Source organism: Schistocerca serialis, chromosome 7, assembly GCF_023864345.2.
Source record: "Schistocerca serialis cubense isolate TAMUIC-IGC-003099 chromosome 7, iqSchSeri2.2, whole genome shotgun sequence".
NCBI classification, from domain to species: Eukaryota; Metazoa; Arthropoda; class Insecta; order Orthoptera; family Acrididae; genus Schistocerca; species Schistocerca serialis.
Window position 1 is genome coordinate 528,447,981 of NC_064644.1, and position 22,978 is coordinate 528,470,958.

The following is a 22,978-nucleotide window of genomic DNA, read 5'->3' on the forward strand; positions in this document are numbered from 1 at the left end:
GGAAAGCTCACTAAAAAGATTTCTTGAAATGTGTTCTAATATGCGAGTATGAAAAAGAAACAATCTTCTCCCGTTTCAGAAGGGATTCATTATATCAATAAATTCACTTTTTGGACTTTACAATGACGTGAAAAATTCTGGAGCTACTTATATATTGATAGCCAGACTTAATCAAGATGGTCTGGAAACTATCTTTTCCAGAATCCGTGGCCTTGGTGTCTTCTACAACAATCCCACATTTTTCGAGGTGAAAAACAGAATTCGTTTATTGATACTGACTGGAAGAGCAAGTGAAATACCTTTGTCTTCTGGTGCTTCGAATTCAGAGGACAGAAATGAGAATTCTGCTTCTGAAAACTACACGACACCAGCTGATGAAACTGAGGAAGATTTTGCACGTTTTCTCTCAAGTGATTTATGTATCAGAGTAACTGATAAATCCTTTGACGTCGCTACAGATGACGAAAACTTGCTCTTAGATTTCGAGCTCAGTGATTCAGTGTGTACCAGTGAAGACGTGAATGATGATGCTTTAAAATATCTAGCAGGATATATAGCATTCAAGTGCAAAAACGTTGACAGTTCTTTGGGAAATACAGCAGGGCAGTGTGTTGTTGATACAGAATTAAGTCTGAAGCAAGACTGGGTTATTATTATTTCAAAAGGGGGCCTCATTTCTCCCTCTATTGACTGGTTTGGTAAAATACGTGAGTCAGAAATTATATTTGCTGTTTTTCATGGATCAAATATTTCTCATTGTAATAGTGATGGCAACCTTAGCAAATCATAAAAGTGCGAAATTTCCCGAGCTTAATAGCAAAATAGTTCAATTGTATGTCAGAACAAGAACTTTTATACGGATTAGACATTTAAACGAAAGCACCAAAATTGATGCAATGAAACGGAATTCGGCAAGGAAGAATCGGCTCTGGTCAGCGTCTCCTTCAGCATCTTCGACGTAGCTTCTGCATCAGCTTTGTAAGGTAAGTTCGAAGATTACTATCTTTTTATTTACAAAAACATGTGTAAAATAGGCAGTACCCAATTGTAAAACATTTGCCCTTGTCAGATGCCTAAAACACGAACATGAATGCGGATGCGAACATCGGCCACTAGTTTTGCGTGGCGATATATCATCATTGCTACTAATATTTAACGCATTTCTTTCGGAAACCTTGTATATAATATTAACAGGAAGTGTGTTCAACCCTGTGAGCGCGAAACTAAGTTATATGAGAAGAGAAGAGACGTGAAAACAATTATTTTGCAGTCTCTCATATTCTACAAACGGAGACTGCTGCCGTCTGGCTGCCGGGTGACGTAAAAAGTCGCTGACCAATGAGAGCGCACTAAGCCAATCTGGCATACCTTTTTTATTCTATGTTCCTTGTTAGTTATTTTCACATAGGGCGCTTCTAACAATGTTTTTCTACCGTAGGGCAACAACACACCAAAAATACTTCGCCACAGTTGAATAATAAAAACTGAAAAACAGACGATAATGTAAAGTGTATCTTGAAAATCATGTGAACAGCCGTCTGATGATGAACTTGCCAGTTCGAAACGGGTAACGACGCTATTTACCTAAATAAATAGCAATATTAATAGTGGCTGGTTGCTCTTTTCTTCTTTGTAAGAATTAACCTACATTAGTATACCTGTATGATGTGAAAAGTCGCAGTCGACCCTAAACAATAAAAATTGTGAGGCTATCACATGAGTACTAGAAAAATTCTGCTAAATTTCGGTTACGCAATAAATCACACAAATGTAAGGGTTGTCGATTTAGCAAAATAACTACGAATCACAATTACGAGCAACTTAAGTTGGAACCGTTACAGCTGGGGAGAGCTGAACTACAGACTGCGTTTTATTGACAGAATATTTAAAAAAGACAGCGGATCTAATTAGAATGCCTAAACTACACTTGTCCACCTTTTTTCGGGGTATCTGTGCACTGTGCGATCCTAACAACATATGACTGACGGAGAATATCGATTAAGTTCGAAGACGGGTATCTCGTTTTTGTGTTATCGTGAAGTAGTGTGTCAACTACATTACACGTGAGTTGGGGTGGCAATCATTAAAACAAAGGTTTTATTCGGTTGCAGCGAGGTCTTCTAACGAAATTTCAACCACCAACATTGTCCTGACAAAGCGGTAAAATTTTGTTGACACCAACCTACATAAGAAACTAACCAACTTAACAAAATAAGAGAAATCTGGCTCACACGGAGATTTAGGTGTTCATTTTCCCACATGCTACACAAGGACAGAACAACCGAAAAAAAGAGACCTAAAGTGGTTCCATGAACCCTCTGCCAAGCACTTAAGTGTGAATTGCAGAGTAGTCATGTAGATGAATAAACAAACAGAGTTGCTGCCTGAAATAGTATAAATATCAGGTAGTAGAAACGTCAAATTTTAAAATAATTCTGCAAAACGCTGTAAAATGAACCAAAACTTCAATGCGTGGCTATACTAAAATTTGAAATTTGCGGAGCAGTATTTTTTTTGCTAGTTTTGGTTGCTACATGACATCAGACTGTTGTGCTCGCTGGATTTACGAAAGGTCTCTTAATCTGTTATTTCTGTGACTATTTTTATTTTTATCTTAACTGGAAGAATTACTATTGTGCTCCCAGTTAACCTGTCGTCTGTATCTGCCAAGCAAAACAATGTACGCAGGCTGCAGTTATCGCTTGCATAGCCCTGCATTTTAACACTTCTTGGATACACCCAAATGCCGCAGACACGTGCAGTTTAACATTCTGTACAGTTTTAAATCAGAACTAACCGATTTATTCACAGCCAGTGTATACACGAGAAAAAGCTTTTTGTTAACTGGCATTAAATCTAAGTTAACGTAATTAGTCATGGTGGACATTTATATGAAATGAGTTTTGAAAGAGTTGTATCGACAAATCTGTTACCTAGAAAGAGATACATAAAATGTCACTGACCACTCGATCTTGGTTCCTATTATTCGTAAATATATTCACGAGTTAGTATACCATATCCATGGATATTCTACAAATCGCACTTTAGTGTCTGACAGAGGGTTCATCGAACCACCTTCACAATAATTCTCTATTAGTCGACTCTCGAACAGTACGTGGAAAAAAGTAACACCTATATCTTTCCGTGCAAGTTCTGATTTCCCTTATTTTATTATGATCGTTTCTCCCTATGTAGGTCGGCGCCAACAAAATATCATTAAAACAAAGGCGTTTTTCGTTGCGGCGGAAACTTCTCACTAAATTTCAATCACCAACTTTCTCCTCCGAATGCGAAAATGTCTCTTGTATCATGTCGGTGACAATCTCTCCCCATTTCGCAATAATACAAAACGTGCTGCTCTTTCTTCTTCGAACTTTATCGCTATACTCTATTAATTCTACCTGGTAAAGATCCCAGACCGCGCAGCAGTACTCCAAGAGCGGACGGACATGCAGTGTAGGCCGTCTCCTTAGTGGATCTGTTACATTTTCTGAGTGTCCTGTCAATAAAACGCAGTTTTTGGTTTGTCTTCCCCACAATAATTTAAGTTGTTCGTAACTGTAATTCATAGGTATTTAGTTGAATCTCACTGATTTAACGTGTAACCGATGTTTCTGACAGGAAATCACGAATCCAGTCACATAACTGACACGATATTCCACAAGCACCCAATTTCACTACAGGTAGCTTGTGTGGTAAAGTATCAAAAGCCTTTTGGAAATCTAGAAATACGGAATCAATTTGAAATCAGTAACTGTGTGTCAATAGACCGTTCTCTTCGACGTAATTCATAGAGCTCGAACACACTGTATGTTAAAAATCCTGCTGCATATCGACGTTAATGATATGGGCCTGTAATTTTGTGGATTACTCCTACTACTTTTCTTGAGTATTGGTGGGACCTGTGCAACTTTCCAGTCTTCGGATACGTCTCTTTCGTCGAGCGAAAGGTTGTATATGATTGTTAAGTATGGAGCTATTGCATCAGCATACTCTGAAAGGGAACTAATTGGTATACAGCCTGGACCAGAGGACTTTCTTTTATTAAGTGATTTAATTTGCCTTACTACTCCGAGGATATGTGCAGCATGTCAGCAGCTGTTCTTATTTAGAATTCTGGAATAGTTACTTCGTCTTCTTCGGTGAGGTAATCTCTAAAGGTTTTATTTAGTAACTCTGCTTCCGCAGCACTGTCGTCGATAGTTTTTCCATTGCTATAGCGCAGAGAAGACACTGTGTCTTGCCCCTAGCATACTTCACATACGGCCAGAATGTCTGATACGTATTTTCTTCCTATAACCAGCGTCCCTGCAAACATGATAAACATCTGTTCACTTCACAAGCTCAGCTCTATATTTTACTTTTTAATGCTTAACGGAAAAAACACACCTTTCAAGCTGTTGTATACCGAATGCAGACTGTGGTAGTATTAAACTAAGGAGAGTGTTCAATATATTATGTTAACGCAATACGTTTGGTTATTCGAAGAAAATTATGTTCAGATTAAAAAATAAGGGAAATCACATACTCAGATTACAAGATTGCCTGGCCGGCTGGGAATTTTACCAATCTTTCATCATACATAGAATTAACAAAAATAGTTCAGTTTGAAACTTTCGTGCAAGTTTTATCATAAACAGGTGAATCTGTTCGTAATCTTGCCGCTGTTGTGATCTGTACTAATGGAAATGAAATGAGCGTTTGGCCGGGAGGCCCCTTGTGGGGCAGGTTCGGCCGCCTTGGTGCAGCTCTTATTACATTCGACGCCACATTGGGCGACCTGCGCCGGTTGGGGATGAAATGACGACGAAGACAGCACAACGCCCAGTCCCTGAGCGGAGAAAATCCCCGACCCAGCCGGGAATGGAACCTGGGCCGGTAGGACGGCAATCCGTCATGCTGGCACTTTTTTTTATTGTTCTCATTTTTTGTTCGATTTTGTTCGTCGCATTTGTTCGGTGCGGGTGTCCCGTGACACCCGTTCAAGTTCAGTGTTGAGCCGTTGTCTCAGTTTTTTATTACAGACTACAGCTAACCCTCTAACCAAACACGCTGAGCTACCGTGCCGGCACCAATCAGCTATCGGGATGGACATCTGTACTAATGACCTGAGAACAGTGCAGCACAGCGGGGAAAAACACCATTCTTCTGTAAGATAAACCTAATGACTTGCTGGAAAATCTCTAGCAAATTTTATACGTCAATCTTCCCATGTGTTTCTGTATAGGAAGAAGGAAGGAAGGAAGATTAGGATTTAAATTCCCGTCGAAGTCATTAAAGACGGAGCACAAGCTCGGACTCTTTTACGGATGGGGAACGAAATCGGCCGTGTCATTTCTTAGGTACCATACCAGCATTTGCCTCGAGCGGCTTAATCTGACGGAGAACCTAAATCCCTGTGGCCGGGCGTGTATTTGAACCGCTGTTCCCCGTTTGCGCGTCCGGTGTGCTAACCACTGCGCCACCCCTTTCGTCAGTATAAAGAAGTGAGTAAAAGATCGGACTTTTAGGATTCGCTTTGCTTAAATTTCTGTAGTTTAGGTCGTAACTTTGGTAGGCGTGGCCGCGACATTTATTCCATGTTTTGCCTACACATATCCACCGTCCGATTTCATACTAACTGCGGGGAATATGTCAACTTTAAAACTGAATTTATGGTGAACGATCCACTTGAAAAAAAGAAAAGGAACCTTCTCAAAGGCAACGAACGTTTAAAAAAAAAGCGTTCATTTGAGACCTAACTCGCGCCCTGCATACATGATAGAGTCGTAGTTCTGTGTTATCCGATGAATTAAATGCATCTAGTCTTTCCAAAAGCTTTCGATTAAATGCCACTGGAAGCCTGCTAAAGAAAAATAGTTCGTACCGGATCTGTAAGCGGATTGCGAATGCACTGTGGGATGTCTATAAGGAAGCTTTCACTAAGATTTACGTAGATCGATAAACTGGAAGTGTGGAAGAATACGGGAAGACATTGCCTGCAAGACACTTGAGGTTGAATGTCATGCCAAGTCGACAGAATCGTCACTTCATCCTTCTGTGCTTGCTACTGATCAGTGGAAATGAGTCTTGGGTATTAATAATCGCTTCCGCTGTATTTTGGTCTTTTATTACTGTACAGCTACCGGATTCGTGGGCGTTAAAGCCACATCTTCAGGCGACATATGATTAAAACATTGGAGCGGGAAAGATCGGAATGTTTTTTCCCCAACATTCGTTGTCTGTCAAATACAAAACACCGCTAAAAGACGGCTGCCAAATTCCAATATAGTGGATGGATGACATACCGTCTTTTAGCGGTGTGTTGTATTTGACAGACTACGAATGTTGGGAAGAGAGATTCCGAGCTTTTCCGCTCTAATGCGTTAATCATATGTCACCTGAAGGTGTGGGTTTAACGCCACGAAACCGGTAGTGGTATAGGAATAATATGTCAAAATACAGCTCAAGCGATTATTAATACCGAAGATGAATATTCATAGCTGTGGTTGCGCCACCTAGACGGTTGTCTGCAGTAGAAACGAGGGGTACCAGGGACGTCCGTCTTACAAAAAGTCGGAAAATTCGATCAGCATTAAGAAATTAAAATTGTTTCTCTTTCACTCTATTAATAGCGAAATTGTGAAAGGATGTTTATACCACGGTCATATTATTTATTCTGCACATTGCATGGAACTGAGATAATAGGGAAATGTCTTCCAAATATTTTAATACATTTGCGAGAGGCGTAACATATCTCTCAGAAAAAACAATGTTTAGAAGCCAGTACCTATCACACTCTTGTGTCATTGATTTGCATCTTTTCTTTGTGACGATCAAATAACGTCAAATCTTTCTGCCTCAATAGGACTGGCTGTTCCGTTATTTATGGAATTTTTATTTTAAAAAGTTTTTGTTGTCTTTTTATTTACGAGAGATGTGTTCATGTGTTGTAAAATCTAAAAAGTACTTGAATTGAGATACTGGGGCGCTTTCGCGGGAGAACGTAATTAAGAAAAATACTAATGTTATCGCGCAATAGCCGTTCCACAAAAACAACGCAAGCAACAAAATATGCCCCAAATTTACCACCATAAAATATGGCTGGTTGTATTCAGAATAATTCCCATGTCCCTCTCCGGAGACAGTAAATTCAGCCATACATGAAAAATTGAAAGAGAATAGGTTAACTTCATATGTTCGTAAACGATGGAGCCGTCCGTCAGATCAGATATGAGACACGACCGTTCGGTCGACGAATAAACTTTCTCCCAGACAACCCATGACGGACGATTGCGGCCCCATGACGGTTGGTTGGAATGCCGGTATTTGAATGTTTACACGTTCACCAGTGGAATAATAAATATGGAGTCCGTATCAAGTCGGACTAACGAGTGAACATGAGTGTTTACCATATATATTTATTGTAGTCCGACCGATGTAGAAATGCTTGAATATCTAAGTTGGCAGAGAGGGATTCCTAGTATCTCACTAGAACCTACTTCAAAAATTACAAGAGGTCAACACGGAGTCGACAAAATTATACCCTTCAGGCCTCCGCATTTCGCACCCCAATAAGTGAAGACCAAATTGGAATAACAGTTTGCAATGTTACACAGTATCTAAAACGTATCCGTGAAGGAACAGAAACTTACTGTAACAGACCATAAAATGCACCCTCGGTCGCACACCTTAATTTGGTTTGCAGCGCATACATGTAGAGCTGAGTTATTGTCCTGAAACTCAGAAGTCGTTTTGGGACATGTGACACCAAAATATATTATTTCCAATACCTGAGTGCTGGTGACGTACTACGCTTACAAGATTTAAGGTTTTTTCATACATCGCAAATTTGGCACTCGTTTATTATCAGAAACGATTTTGGTATCAAACAGTATGAGAAACTTTGCTATGATCGTCGAGGAGGCGTTTACCTCTTAACAGGTTTGTTTCGCGTCCTTTAAGTACGGACACCGTATTTTCGTTGAGGAACAAGAAAGGAAGATGTCAGTGACCTCCCACAATCCGAAAGATGATGCCGAAATACAGTGGACAGAAAAGCAAAGCCGCGGGCTGTATGGTGGATGGCATACTCGCCGGAGAGTGCATAGCTCATAAGAAACAGCCCATTTTCGTAGCGGAGACTACTGTTTCCATTTCAAGACAAGTCTGTTTACTAACTGGTTCTACACGTGTAGATAACGGCATATGCTGTAACAGGCAGCGTCGACGAACGGGAGAGCTGAGCAGTAGAAGGCCTATTGGTGTGAGACTCCTCTCAGTTAATACGAACTAGATACTGGATCTGACGAATTGCACCCGTTGGCAGACTTTAAATGGTGCTGTTGTATTATTCTTAAAAGCCTATCACAACAGTTCCGTCAGTAAAGGTATGTCACTTAAACGAATCGCCAAACGACGGTAACACATGGAAGTGCTCTCTGAGAAGTTCAATACATTCTAAATTTACAGTACAGTAAATCTGCTACTGTTGTGGGTATCATGAACGTTCGCAGAAATTTCGTCAACACGATGCAAGATTCAAAAATTGTCAGTGTTGACGTAACTGATTCGTCAAGTTTGCATACATGAGGTGCCGAAGAACTGAAGTTGATATGTACGTGTGAGTTATTGTGCATCGAACTACCTACATGTAGGATTTTTAATGTAAATTACTTAAATAACATTACTCCAACAGTATACTCAATGCAAATCATTTATGCAGAGAATTAATAGACAGTATGCAGCTTGATATTTTGTATGCAAGCTTATTTCGGCTTTATTATTTTCATCAGTACACCTGCAAAACTCCTTTATTTAAAACGATACCGAAAAAATATTACATCGACCATGTACGGACAACAGCAGCATTTAACATGTCCATTTACAACGTCAGAACGTAAGTACAACAGCCAACGTAAACAAAAAAACCTTTATAAATTATATATTATGTAACACATAAATAAATGCGATTGGTGAAGGCAATAAAACCGAAATAGCTTATACACCAAAATATGAAACAGCGTACCGTCTGCTAATCCTCTGCATAATGTCCTACAGTGACGTTTGCTGCAGCTCCCATAATAAGGGAACTTACGTGTTTATGTCAATAACATAAAAAAATATCTTTTTGATTAAACAGTCTGAAATTACATCCTCATATGATTTAATCCACAATATTCAACACTGTAACAAGTAAAGCTACAAAATACGTATGTACATATATATTCATTTGCCATAACGTTCGGCTGAAACAACGTCAGAAATATCAATCACGTCAAAACGACTGAAAAAATCCTGTTGGAGGTCGACTACAATAACCAGCAGAGACCGAATATAGCCTTATCTAGTTCTAATGCCCAATCTTCGTTTGGTTACAATACTTCACACATGACCACATTACCGGATTTTTTTGGTATTAATTTCATGCTTTTATATATTCTCCCGCCCCCCCCCCCCCTCCCTTTTATTTGCATTTCCATTAGCGTGTTCAGAGGAAGCTTCCGACATAAGATTAACTCTAGAACACTAGAGGGACGTAATGGTAACTACTTTATATTTTATTTAAAGAAAGTCATAATTTACAGGTTATGCATTAGTTAATTACAATTATTTTAATCTCCGAAGGTATGTTACATACCAAATTAAGTGGAGAACGTCCTGTTTCATACCCTACCACAATCGTGAATTTTACGACGGTTTAGTTATCTAGGCTCAAGTGAATTATTTTGGCACTGTTAAGGTCCCCATCGACCTACACCGCAGAACAGCGCCAAACCCGTACCAGGAGGTGGCCAGTGCCCCTCCTCTTGCGCCCCCCCCCCCCCCCCCAAAAAAAAAATCTCCCTATCCGGCGCCAACACCCACCAACCCCCACCTTGCTGACGCCAATGCTCTATGCTAGGTGTGTAATCTTCGCCTGATGAATGTCCCATGCAACGGCGATTATTACACCACGACGCTGCCACACGGCAGAACGTTGTTACAGAGTGACAACTATCACGAGGCCTTGAATCATGAATAGGAGTTTGTATGTCCGAGCAGCTGGCGGTACTTACAGACAGTGAGCAGCAGCGACAGAGCCCACAACTGTCCTCGGCGGTGGGCCATCGTGCACTGCCGGACGTGACGATCGGCCTGTACAGCGGACCGAAGCCAGAGGCCTCTAGCGGCCACTGACAGCACAGGGAAATACCGCTACAGACGAGCAAGTCAGGTAGGCCGGCCAACCTTGCAGCGTCGTGATCCTGCAAACTGGGAAACAACCCAGCAAGGACGCCAACGAGCTATTAGCTAAGAGAGCGTACACGTCACGTTCTGTTTCCAGCGCGATGACAACTATCCCTGCCGCGCGCCGCCCAAATCTCTTTCTGACACACCTCTAATGCTCCTTTACAACGGAGAGAATGGAAGCGACCGAGCGTTCGCAGAGTGTTCCCCGCTGTTCACAAACGTTCGTTTGTATCTGTGAACAAGCGTTTACAGTGGAGGGTACGGAAGGTAACACGAGGGAACTAGCATAACGTGTCAAACATAGTAACGCTCTGTTATTGCTTAGGGTGAAAGCTGTGTGGCTATATTTAGCGCCAAAAAACAATAATAGTTGGCCACGATGCAAAACTTCCGTATTCAGACAAGATTAGTTTGCACGGCGAACGCGTCGATTTTTAGCGAAGCAAGATAAATGGTGTCGGAAATGAAAACTGCAGACTTAGGTGTCTGAATCTGTACGCAAGTGTTAAGCACAGTTAAAGGTGAATTGCAGCTCCAACTTTCCTTAGCACTATTCCAAGACTTTGCATATATCTCTGCTCTTTTCTCTAATTTCTCAGTACAAGCTGAGGGGGAAAGATGAAAGCAGACGAGCAGCGTAAATCTAAAGAAATCTATACTCTGATAATTAGCACCTGAATACATTTACTTTGAAATTGTTTCTCATTTTAATAGCTGCTATATCTGAGATAACGTTTGACGTCTGAAATGACATATGCGCACCCTTCCAGGTTTTTATTGAAGTACACGTAAAGAAGATAACGTCAATAAATGAAATGTGAATATGCATACAACCCGTCACATAAGCTGCTTGATAAAGTCTGCGATATAGTTAATTAGATAGTAGATAGCGTGACTGCGGGAAAACGATATTTATTTATTCGATTATTACAATAAAAGTTCTAAAATAACAGTGATATATAGATCATGCGATTACTGCTACAATGAATGTAAGCAACGAGAATGAGCAGGAATACGTAGCCGATTCCTCTTGGCTAGAGTATTTGACGCTGCTGGTTGTTTGACTTACTATTAACTGCGCAATTATTTACGCTAGGAAGCGTGTGATGACTTTCAGCATACCCCAAACATGTACCGAACTGTCAAAAATTGCAAGTAATTTTAAACGCACTATAGGTTACGAACAACAACGAAGATTCTTCTCGTCTAAATCGATCCACTGAATCCGTCCTTTCGGTCCAGAGATACTCTACACCACTGATATTTGCTCTCTGGCTTTCGTCACCACACTGTTAATGTTTTGCACTGTGCAATCACTGTTTCATTATGCCAAAACGAAAGTGTAATTTTAACAGCAATATAAAAAGCGAGTTACCTTTTATCACTGGTAGTGGAGGAACTGTAGAATGAACGTTGTGCAGATCAAAATTTGCTATTGGTCATGGTGGAAGATCTGAGACTGTGAACCACATTAAGACGAAGAAACATCGCATGAGTGATCAAACGAAAAGAGCAAATAAATGCGTGAGTGACTACTATGTAAACTTAAAATCAGTAACAGAAATGGATAGGCAGTTGACAGCGCAAGAAGCTACGTTTGCATTGCACAGTGCAATGCATAACCATAGCTTTAAGTCAATGGACTGTACTACAGCAGTTGTTAAAAAACTTTGCATTACATTTTGTGTGTCCACATGTGAATTTAGGATTGAAATCATTTCAAATGTTACTGCACCGTATGCAGCTCAACAGGTTTTAAATGAACTGAAAAGTGATCGATTCATTTCTGTACTGATTGATACATCGAATCATCTGGATTTGAAGTTGGTTCCTCTCCTTATCAGGTATTTTCACCCTGAAAATGGCATCACAGTGAAAGTGCTCGAATTGGTTAATTTAGCTGGAGAAACTTCAGATTTACTTTAGAATTATGTGCTGGAGGTTTTAAATAAATATGATCTTGAGGGAAAGGCGATTGCAGTTTCTACAGACAACACCAACACCAATTTTGGTGGTAAGCAGAGGAAAGGAACAAACAATTAGTTCTATAAACTGCAACCGAACCCAGTGAATAATATAGTAGGTGTTGCCTGTCCAGCACATGTGGTGCACAATTCCTAACAAACTGGCTCAGATTGGCTACCCATCGACTGCCAATTAATTGTAAACAAAATCTACCAGCATTTCCACATATATACAGTAAGGGTTGAATCTCTGAAGTCATTCTGTAAGTTTACTGAAACTGAACACAAAACTGTACTTGGGCACAGCAAGACAAGGTGGCCATCTCTGCTACCAGCATTGGAAAGAATTGTAGAGATATTTCCTGCTTTGAAATCATATTTCATTTCCTTTGATAAGTGTCCTGTTCCCCTAAAACAATTCTTTGATAACCCTGTGTCTATTGTTCTACATTTTCTTGTTCGTCAGCTAAAACCTTTCTCCACAACAATTTAATGTATTGAGAAACAAGAAATTACAATAATGGAAGTTTATCAAGAAATAAACAAATTATTGGGCAAATTACAATGTAGAAAATCTGAAAGATTTCTCACATCCTTTGTACATGAGACTCTAAGAAGGCTGAAAGAAGAGGGTGAAATTACTGTAGAACAATTTCATATTTATGCTGACATCTTCTATGACTCTTGCATTGAGTATATTAAAGAATGGTGTTTACCATTTCACACACATTTTAAAGCATTTGACTGGGTTAATACTGAAAAGGAGCAGCTACAGTGGAAGGATATTCAGGACCATTGTGTTTTTATTAAAAGAATTGTACCAAATTTTCCTGCTGATGAAGACGAACTGTTCGATGAATTTTCATGTGCACAGAACTTCATAAAAAGTGAAGGAGACAAAGAAAGTGTTAGTGCAACGTGGTTTAAAATATTTGCTTATTTCAAAAGTAAAAACATGAACATGAAAAACATAATTCATTTGGTGGAGTTTTGTCTGGCAATTCCTGGGTCAAATGCTGTTGTGGAACATATATTTTCGTTAGTGAACTCTTTGTGGCCAGATGAAAATAAAAACAGAATGAAAGTTGAAACAGTGAGGGCCTTGCTCATTGTCAAAACACACTTTAATGGTGTATCGTGTACTGGCTTTTATGATCCAATTTCAAACGAAAATGTACTTCTCGATAAAGTATATAAAAGTGAAAAGTACGGTGATAGTGTGGCAGAATAATTGTAAAAAGTGATTTGGGATCATCTGAGTGCACGTTGTAAAGGTAAACTTGTATGTGTATTAAATTTAGTCAATACAATATCTAGGTCCCGTTTTTTTCTTCATTGTCCCAGATTTCTCTGTATTTTAAATGTCCCCTTTTTCAATGAAAATTAAATGGACACCCTAACGTAGCCGTACATGTTTACTTTCGAGGTAATTTATTGTGCTTTTACGTTTTAATAAAGATCGTTGAAAGTCTTGTGCTTATTTGCTTTGTTTCAGTGTGATTCATGTATTTAATGAAATTGCTCATCTTTTTCAAGTCCCCTCTCAGACCTTTAAATGCTTCGTCCATTAAGAGCCACTTTATTTTGGTACAACATTTTTACTGCGGATCTCACAAGCATCTATGAAACAGGATTTATGTCACAGTCGTTTTTGCTACTCGAGGTCTAAGAATGTGACGTACTTTAAAATAGAATTCGGAAAAACGCGACAGCATTCTGCCGCAGAAACAAACCATTTTTTCTTATCTCACCTTTCACAACCTCTCCGAGGGGAGAGAGCAAGTGCGTGTAGAACTTTCGTTCTTTTGAGCCTTGCGAAAGACGGCACTGGGGAAGCGGGATCACAGACCAGCCTATAACAACGCAAACAAGCCCTTACAATCGGTCACAGAAAGAAATGAATTGCCGCCTTCCCGTCCAGAATGCGACAACAATCTGCCATAAAACAAAACAATATAGGCAAAAAACACGACATTCCGGGGGGGGGGGGGGGGGGCAACAGGCTGTATGTCACTCAAACGATGTGCCTGTTGAGCAGGTATGCATGGTTTAGTTATTCCTGTCAAATGCACACACTCCGTATTTTTGTACATTTTAAGAAGTGATGGATAAATTTATTTGGTACGCCTATTTTAGTATCAGGTTTTGTTTCTTTCGTATGTCCATTTTTAGTTGCACTGGGACTAGGACTTCGTTCCTTTTTCTTCCTTAAAACAATTAGTGGAAATCTGAAAAATGTTATATAACTGGCGCATAGTGTAGTAGTCTGGAGAAATTCCAGTATCTGTATGTAGTTTGTGCGAGAACACGAAACAGAAGATCTGTTTGGCGCCATCATCAGAGAAGCAGTAGTATTAATTACCATTCGCAACAAACAGTAGAACTTACCAGTTTAAAACATATTTTTTTAAATACAGACAGCAACGCAAATGATGATTACAAAGTCATTCTTTGTATCTAACTCAAGTTAGATGTCCCTGAAAAAAATCGAAAATTAAGTCAGGCAGATGGTATACAATTATGACAGAAGAGTCTGCTGACATTACCCAAACACAAAGTCTAATTATATGTGCAAAAGTAGTGCTGAAGGGGAACTTGTAAACACACTACTTGACGCTGTGTCCGCTAGCAGGATGTAGTGCGAAACATATATATTCATGTGGTGAAGGAGTTTTGGTTAGGCATGACGTTAAGAGCAAACGCTCCTCAATTGCTACTGATCTATTATCGCAGGAGTTCGATCTGGGGTGGTAACTCCTTTTAAAACACTTCCCCATATATTATCTATGTAGTATGTGGATCATCAGTTAGCTTTACAAGTTCCAAACAGTATTAGGTGTCTGACTGACTGCTAAAGTCTCAAGATATTCTAAACAGAATTTATAGCTGCTTTGAACAGCCACCAAAAAATTCGAAACCATTAAGAGATATGCAATAGATATCTAATGAGCCAAGGAAAAAATTTGTTGAAACTATTGCCATTCGTTGGCTCTCAATGGGTGAGGTGGTAAATTCACAATATGTAAATTGGAATTCTTTGGTGTCTCTGCTCGAAAAAAAAAAAAAAAAAAAAAAAAAAAAAAAAAAAAAAAAAACAGCAGTTGCTGACCTACTAAAAATATAAAGTGTCTAAAACTTTTGTCAATATTGTCTTTTTGGAATATGTCATGTTTCTTGCTAGCAAATTGTGTTTGACTTTTACCTGCACTTGGTATCCAAATCTTACCTCTGAAGTTTGCGTGAACTCACACATACAGAGGCTTGAGGACATTAAAAAAAGCTGTAATTTGTACCAGGTCGCAATTTAATGAAATACCTTCAGAATTTCAAGAAGGTGAGTTCGCATTTCGTGGAAACAAACAAGATTCACTGCAACATAGACGTTTTACTAAGTACACAATCTATAAATTAATAGATAACTTGCTTATAAATTTAAATGAGAGACTAGAGTATTTAAATAAGATAGGAGTGTTTCATATACTACCTAAAAACTACATAAATGTTGATGAGTATGGCAATACGCAGATCACAAAAGTACTGTATATGTACTAATTAATTCTACCAGATCTATAAGTTTAAATGAAGTGTAACTGGAACAGCCAATGTTTAAGAAGGTGTTGAACAGTAGATGCAATGGAATGAATGTCAAAGAGATGGTACATTTGATTTATGTGAATAAGATGAGTGAAAAGTTCCCTCTTAAGGATTTAATTATATAATACGCTACTGGTATTTCCTTACACACATTTCACTGTGGGCGAGTGTTAAGTTGCATGAACAGTATAAAAACAGATATTAAAAATCGTCTTTCTGTGGAAAGAATTAGTAAACTAGTGATGGTTAATACTGAAGGGACATCTTGAAATGACCTTGATTTTGAAAAAGCATTCAGTGTGTGGCGTAGGAATAAAAATCTATGTAGCCTAATGTGATATGAAATAATGTAATGCAAAATAATCAAATCAATAGTGACAGTATACTGTAGTGTAGACATGTGTGAAATGTGTGGATCTGTAAATGTAAAAATTAATTTAAAAATAATAAAATTTCATTTAGCTGATTACTTTTAGCTTCGATTTAATACACATATATTTCAATTTTAAAACCCTCATTACCTGTCCTAAAGTTTACTAGTGGAGAATTTTATGAATTATACAAATTTTTCGTATTTAGCACAAATTAAAATTTTTATTTGTGCATTTTTGGGAAATGATTTTATTTTCTAGCTTAAACTCGGCTATGAAAGCTATACATTCTGCTGTGAGAACCGTGACATTCACATAAGACCACTCCGTCACCCATACAACTCATGTCAATAACTACAGTTGAATAGCAAATCAACAAATGAAGACTTCCTGTGCTGCTAGCGCCAAAGCGGAGACGTGATCTTCCCGTAATGGTCCGCTGAAAGACCGACAACCGATGGAACACAAGCAAACACTTGCGAATGTGAAACAAAGATGACCAAAAGGTAGGTGCTCGCACTCTGTTTCAGTTATGGCTCGGAAGAAGTGGAGATTATATACGAAAATACTGTAGAACTATTATAACTGTCTACACAAAAAGAGTATTTTGTAATAATGGGTGATTTGAATGCTGTTGTGGGATCCCACACAGACAATAAGACAGCAGAAAATTTTATCTTGCGGGAACAAACGACAGCGGTGATAAAACGGTAGATTTCCGCAATCAAAACGATATAGTTATTACCTGAAGTATCTCACAGAAGTAGGTACATATCGGACGCACCAGAAAAAACACAGTTTCAGTTATATTATACATGTATTCTTGTGAATCAAGGTATAGAAATCAGATAAAATCACGCTACAGCTCCTCATGTTCAGACATAGAGAGAGACCACAAACTTGTGTTGGCTAAATGCAATATTAGATTTAAAAGAAGCAAGAATCTGTCAAAAGGAAATGGAGAGTAGTAGGAATGAATGGCTCATTCTTCAAAAGCCATCTTTACTGCTTCTTATATTACTCAGATAACTGACGGTTGTGATAAGCCATTTCACTGGAATAATATCGAGATGGGGATAACTGAGGCAACAAATGAGGTTTTAGGAAAAGGAAACTAAAACCCAGAAAACCTTGGATGACAAAATAAATATTAAACCTAATTCAGGAAAGCAATAAGCTCTATGAGGAAAATAATAAGATGACAACAAAATAAGCGTGACTCACACCCCAACCAAATGCTGAGAAGAAAGGAGACATGGACCACAAGCAGAGCTGAGGAGATACAAGAAGATCAGAAAAAAGGAAAACAGAGGCAAGTTTATAGGAAAATCAGAACAAAGCACTGAAATCAGTTGTTGTTGTGGTCTTCAGTTTGAAGACTGGTATTATGCACCTGTCCCTGTTACTCTGTCCTGTGCAAGACTCTTCATCTCCGAATAACAACTGCAACCTACATGCTACTGAACCTTCTTACTGTATTCATCTCTTCGTCTCCTACAATTTTTCACTCCATACTTCCCTCCAGTAGTAGTGAGTGATCCCTTGATGTCTCAGAAACGTCCTATCAAACGATCCCTTCTTTTGATAAAGTTATGCCACAAACTTCTTGTTTCTCCAGTTCTATTCAGTACTTCCTCGTTCCTTATGCGAGCTATCCATCTAATATTCAGCATTCAGCGCCAAATTTCAAAAGCTCTGTTCTCTAGTTGTCTAAATTGTTTATCGTCCATACATTGCTACACCCTAGAAAACTATCTTCAGAAGTTTTTCTAACACTTAAATATATATTCGATGTTAACAAACTTCTCTTCTTCAGAAACGATTTTCTGGCTGTTGCGTCTAGATTTCGTGTCCTCTTGAAACGTCCCCTTTGAACAATTATACATGACTGTGCTTAAACTGACACACAATATTTTTAGCGCAACGCAATCTGACTTTCAAAAATCCCTACAAAAGAATGGCCCTGACTAACATTAACCTATATGTTTCACAAATCACTTACCTCACAAAAATCTTCGTTACTTGAACTACTGCAATACAGCGAGCGCCACTACTGCCAGCTAAATAAAAGATTCAAACTACTGAAGGCACTAACTACTGATAGGCACAGTTAGCAAAAGAAAAGATTTTGATAGAGAACAAACAATGTATTTACCTTAATATTGTTCAAAAGTCATATTATATATATCAGTTCATGACATCGAGTCTTACAAATGTACTGTCTCTGATGGACACACGTCCAGATCATCCGCTCTCAAAAATCCGCCATCTCACTTCCCCATATCCACCACTGCTGGCGGCTCACCTCCAACTGCGCAATGCTACGCGCTGTTAACGTCCAGCTGCCCAACACTACAATGGCAGACAGCAATACAAACTAGCCACAGACTGCACACAGCACAGCCAGTGATATTCATACAGAGTGCTACGTGGCGTTACCAATAAGAAAACCTGAACAGCCTACTTACACTCTGTACTTCCGCTATCATCATTTATTTTGTTGCCCAAATAGTAAAACTCGTCTACTACTTTTAATGTCTCAAACCTGCCTGAGTCCCTTCTCATTCAGTGCTTCCTTTTCGTGCCCCCTTACAACTCTTACAACTGCCGTTTAGTTTCTGCATAGGTTCTATATAGCCTTTTGCTCCCTGTATTTTATCCCTACTATCTTCAGAATTTCAAAGAGATTATTCCAGTCAAAACTGTCAAAAGATTTCTCTAAGTCTACAAATGCTATAAGCGTAGGTTTGCCTTTCCTTAATCTATCTTCTAGGATAAGTCTTAGGGCCAGTATTGTCGCACGTATTCCTAGATGTCTTCGGAATCCAAATTGATCTTCCCTGGGATCGGCTTCTACCAGTTTCTCTATTCTCCTGTAAGGAATTTATGTCAGCATTTTGCAGCCATGATTTCTTAAACTGATAGTTTGGTAATATTCACACCTGTCAGGTCCTGCTTGCTTCGGATTTGGATTTATTACATTATTCTTGAAGTCTGAAGGCTGTCAGCCATGACATACATTTTGCACACCAGAAGAAATAGTTTCGACATTGCTGGCTCTTCCAAGGCTATCAGAGTTCTGACGGAATGTTATCTACTGCAGGGGCCTAATTTAGACTTAGGTATTTCAGTGCTGAATCAAATTCTTCTTATAGCGTCATATCTCTCCTCTCATCTTCATCTCTCTCCTCATCCCTTTTTATAATATTGTCTTCAAGTAGTAGTAATTAATAAAGAGGGAGTAGTATTGATAGACAAGTGTGACATATGTGCTCGTCGGAAAGAACACATAAAAGAACTGTACGATAATAATGACTTCAAGAATGAAAGTAATCTAATTGAAGACACCAATGAGTGTGAAAGAGAAGTGCAAGGTCCTCTAGCCATGAGGCATGAATTTGAACATCGCATATGAAGTCTCTAAGAAGGAAAAGCAACAGGTGTCGATAACATTGCTGCAGAATCGCTAAAAAATTTAAGTAACGACATGAAAGACCACTTATTCAGAGTAATGAATGACTGCTACGAAAGAGGAATCGTGGCAGAAGACTTCACACAATGCAGAACTATTACCACACCTAAATTGGGAACAGTAGTTGACTGCATCAACATTATAGAACACTGCCAGTGTTATCAAATGCTTCCAGAATAGTCATTAATATAGTTAAAAATAAGATAAAAGGAAAAGGAGATAAGTATATCAGAGAAGACCAATTTGGACAGAGAAAGAAGAATAGCAATTTCGGCCTTGTGCATGCTATTGGGGAGAAGGGTGGACGCTAACAGAAGACTTTCCCTCACCTCCATTGACTTAGATTAACCTTTTGACAACGTGAACTGGGAGCTACATCTTAAAACAGTGAAAAAATTAGGACTGGACTGGAACGACAGCACAATGATTTATCAACTCTGTAATAACCAAAGCACAAAATAAACGCTTAGGAGGAGGCCAAGATTAGAAAAGGTGTCAGACGAGGCTGTCCCCTATTTCCACTGAGGAAACTATTTTGATCACAAAAGAAAAGACAAAGAGAATAAATGCCAATGGTGAAAGGATATATTGTCTCACGATTGCTGATGACATCGTGACTGTTGCAGACTTCGTATAAGAACTGAACAGCGCATTGCAAGTCCTACCAAACTATTGAAATTAAAAGTGAAGCAATGGAGAACAAAAATAATGGTAGTTCAGAAAAATATGCGGAAAATTAAAACCAATATAAAAATTGATGACGTCAGAATTGAGAAAGTGAAACAATTTTATTATCTTGGTAGTATAATCACAGAGGACAATAGAAGCTTAATGGAAACGAAGAGAAGGGTAGTGTGGCAAAGCAGGTATTTATGACTAAGAAAAACATTGTAACCAGGAAGCATATGAATATAGATTCAGAAAATTCTCTGAAAAATCATTTGTATGGAGCACACTGCGCTATGGAAGTGAAAGCTGGATTCTAGGGGTACTGGAAAGGAATCAACTTGAAGCTACTCAAATATGGATAGGTTGAAAAATGACAAGAACGAGCTGGACGAAGAAAATATCCTGGAAGTCTTGAGGCAAGTCAATAAGGAGAGAAGATTATTAAAGGAAATGGAAAAGAGCAAAATAAAAATTGTTGGACATGCCATCAGACATCACACCTTCATCATTAATATTCTAGAAGGGAAGTGCTGGAAAAGAAAGGAAGAGGATGGTCTAGAATGAAATATTTGGAGGGCGTCAAGAAGAGTATAGCACGTGACAATCACCTGGAACTGAAACATACAGCCAATGATAGATACATACATGCATATTCTAAAGGCTAATGCCATATCGCTGCAACCACTCTCTTCTATTATTCTCCAAAACTTGACTCCCTGAGAAACCCATTAGTGATCCTACTGAACCTTCCTGGCTAAAGTATATTGTCCATTTTGAGCTATGTTAATAAAGAGAAAAAACGACAAAGACTTTTACAGAGGTATGAAATACTTCCACAACTTTACTACTTCTTAAATGTAGTTTATTATTTTTCTCGCTGATATTAGGTATCCTGTTGTATGTTAGAGTGCCATCACATCTAAACCTCAGCTGAAGCCTTGATGTGTGATGTGCTTGTTGCTGGTTTTTATGCAATCGTCAGTAGGAACATTAGGCAGAAATATCCACAGAGATATGAATCGAAGTCTCGGTAGCGTCGAAAATTATAGAACACAGAGTTGTGACGAAGTAATGGAGCAGTTCTTCAGACAGACATTAATCCCCACATGAGTTACAGTACCATCTGTTACTTCAGTTTTTTTAACATACGCAGCACAGTGGGTTCCAAATCCTTTTGAATTCCACATCGTCTTTCACAATGTATTCTACATAAACACTTCACGAAAACTTGAGATTTTTACTTTTTTGACAAATTTAAGTAAGCGGTCTGTCCAGTAGTATAGCTAGGAGACTGTCTGTTTATAAAAAACTAAGTCCTTTCTTGTATGGTTTTAAATAAAGTCCTTTCCCGATGGCAACCTGTTATACTTTTTGGGCTCTTGGTTGTTGCTCCTCTATATTGTTAGTCAAAACAGTGAAGAATGTAATGGCAGCCAACCGTCCTGCTGAACAGCCAATTGTTGATAGTCCCGTAAGTGCTGGAATTAGAAATGTGTATGGGTATTGGCAGAACTTAGAAGAATAACACACGTTAAACTGCCTAACTCCTTTCTCCTCCTAGATACTTTTAGCCTCTTACATTGCTGACTGTATGCAATTTTTAAACGCACCACAGGTTTTTTCTTCTGCTTCTGTACTGTACAACGAGCCACATTCGTAACTTATCATAAACTTATCCCAACAACAATTTACGTTTGGGATGCATTGCTTTATCAGCTGTGCTGCAATATGTGCAATATGTTGTCCTGTGCCTACATCCTTTCTTCAACGCATTTGGTTGGCTTTGTTAGCCAGAATCCGATCAGCAGCGTCACCTTGATTTGCTGTGTACTGTAAGCCATGTTCCCTCCAGGCTTCGTCTGGTAGATTACATTATCACCACAAGCCTGGCAGTTTTTCAGCTTAGTTATAGGTGCTCAGCAGAGACATCCAGGAATATGCAAATCAACTGGAAACTTATCAAGAATACAACCACTACCTCTGATACGCTTCCTAGCGTTATGCTACTGCACTAAGGTCTGGTCCGCAGCTCGTGGTCGTGCGGTAGCGTTCTCGCTTCCCGCGCCCGGGTTCCCGGGTTCGATTCCCGGCGGGATCAGGGATTTTCTCTGCCTCGTGATGACTGAGTGTTGTGTGATGTCCTTAGGTTAGTTAGGTTTAAGTAGTTCTAAGTTCTAGGGAACTGATGACCATAGATGTTAAGTCCCATAGTGGTCAGAGCTATTTTTTTTGAACTAAGGTCTGTGTCTCCTATTATATACCAGATCTTGAGCTTTATGTATCTGTTGTGTGATGATGGAATGCTGAGCCATTTAACTAAGGCTTTGTTGTCTCGACATCTTATGACACGCTCTACAAGAAAAACGTTCAGTTTAGAGCTCTCCTGTAATTCTACCGTGTAAAAACTCCCTCATATTCCTTCAGCTTCGCTGTCCCTTTAGTGTATGATCTCAGGTTTTTCTGTTGCACTTTGAGAAAGGTTGCCTGCCAGACTGGTCAATGAAGATATTTACAGTTCCCAGTCATAGTTTTGTTTTTCAAATATGCACCTAATCACGTACGTTGAATTTTGGCTTGTGTGGATTCACCATTTTTATGCATCTGTGTACTGCATTTAGAAGCTCATTATTAGGGCCCAGATTTCAATGACAAGTCATATTTTTTTCTGAACTGTAGGGTAAATTTTTAGAACAATT

The 22,978-nt window shown here is 39.0% G+C and overlaps 1 protein-coding gene across 1 annotated transcript in view; it reads right to left on the reverse strand.

Annotated features, from left to right (window-relative positions):
• LOC126412300 (modular serine protease-like) overlaps nt 1-10,143 on the reverse strand; it is a 263,406-nt gene extending 253,263 nt beyond the window's left edge. The window contains exon 1 of the mRNA XM_050081821.1: nt 10,038-10,143. Within this exon, the coding sequence (XP_049937778.1) occupies nt 10,038-10,089 (52 nt within the window). The 5' untranslated portion in view covers nt 10,090-10,143. The remainder of the gene's footprint in view (nt 1-10,037) is intronic.
• Between the last annotated feature and the right edge of the window lie 12,835 nt (nt 10,144-22,978).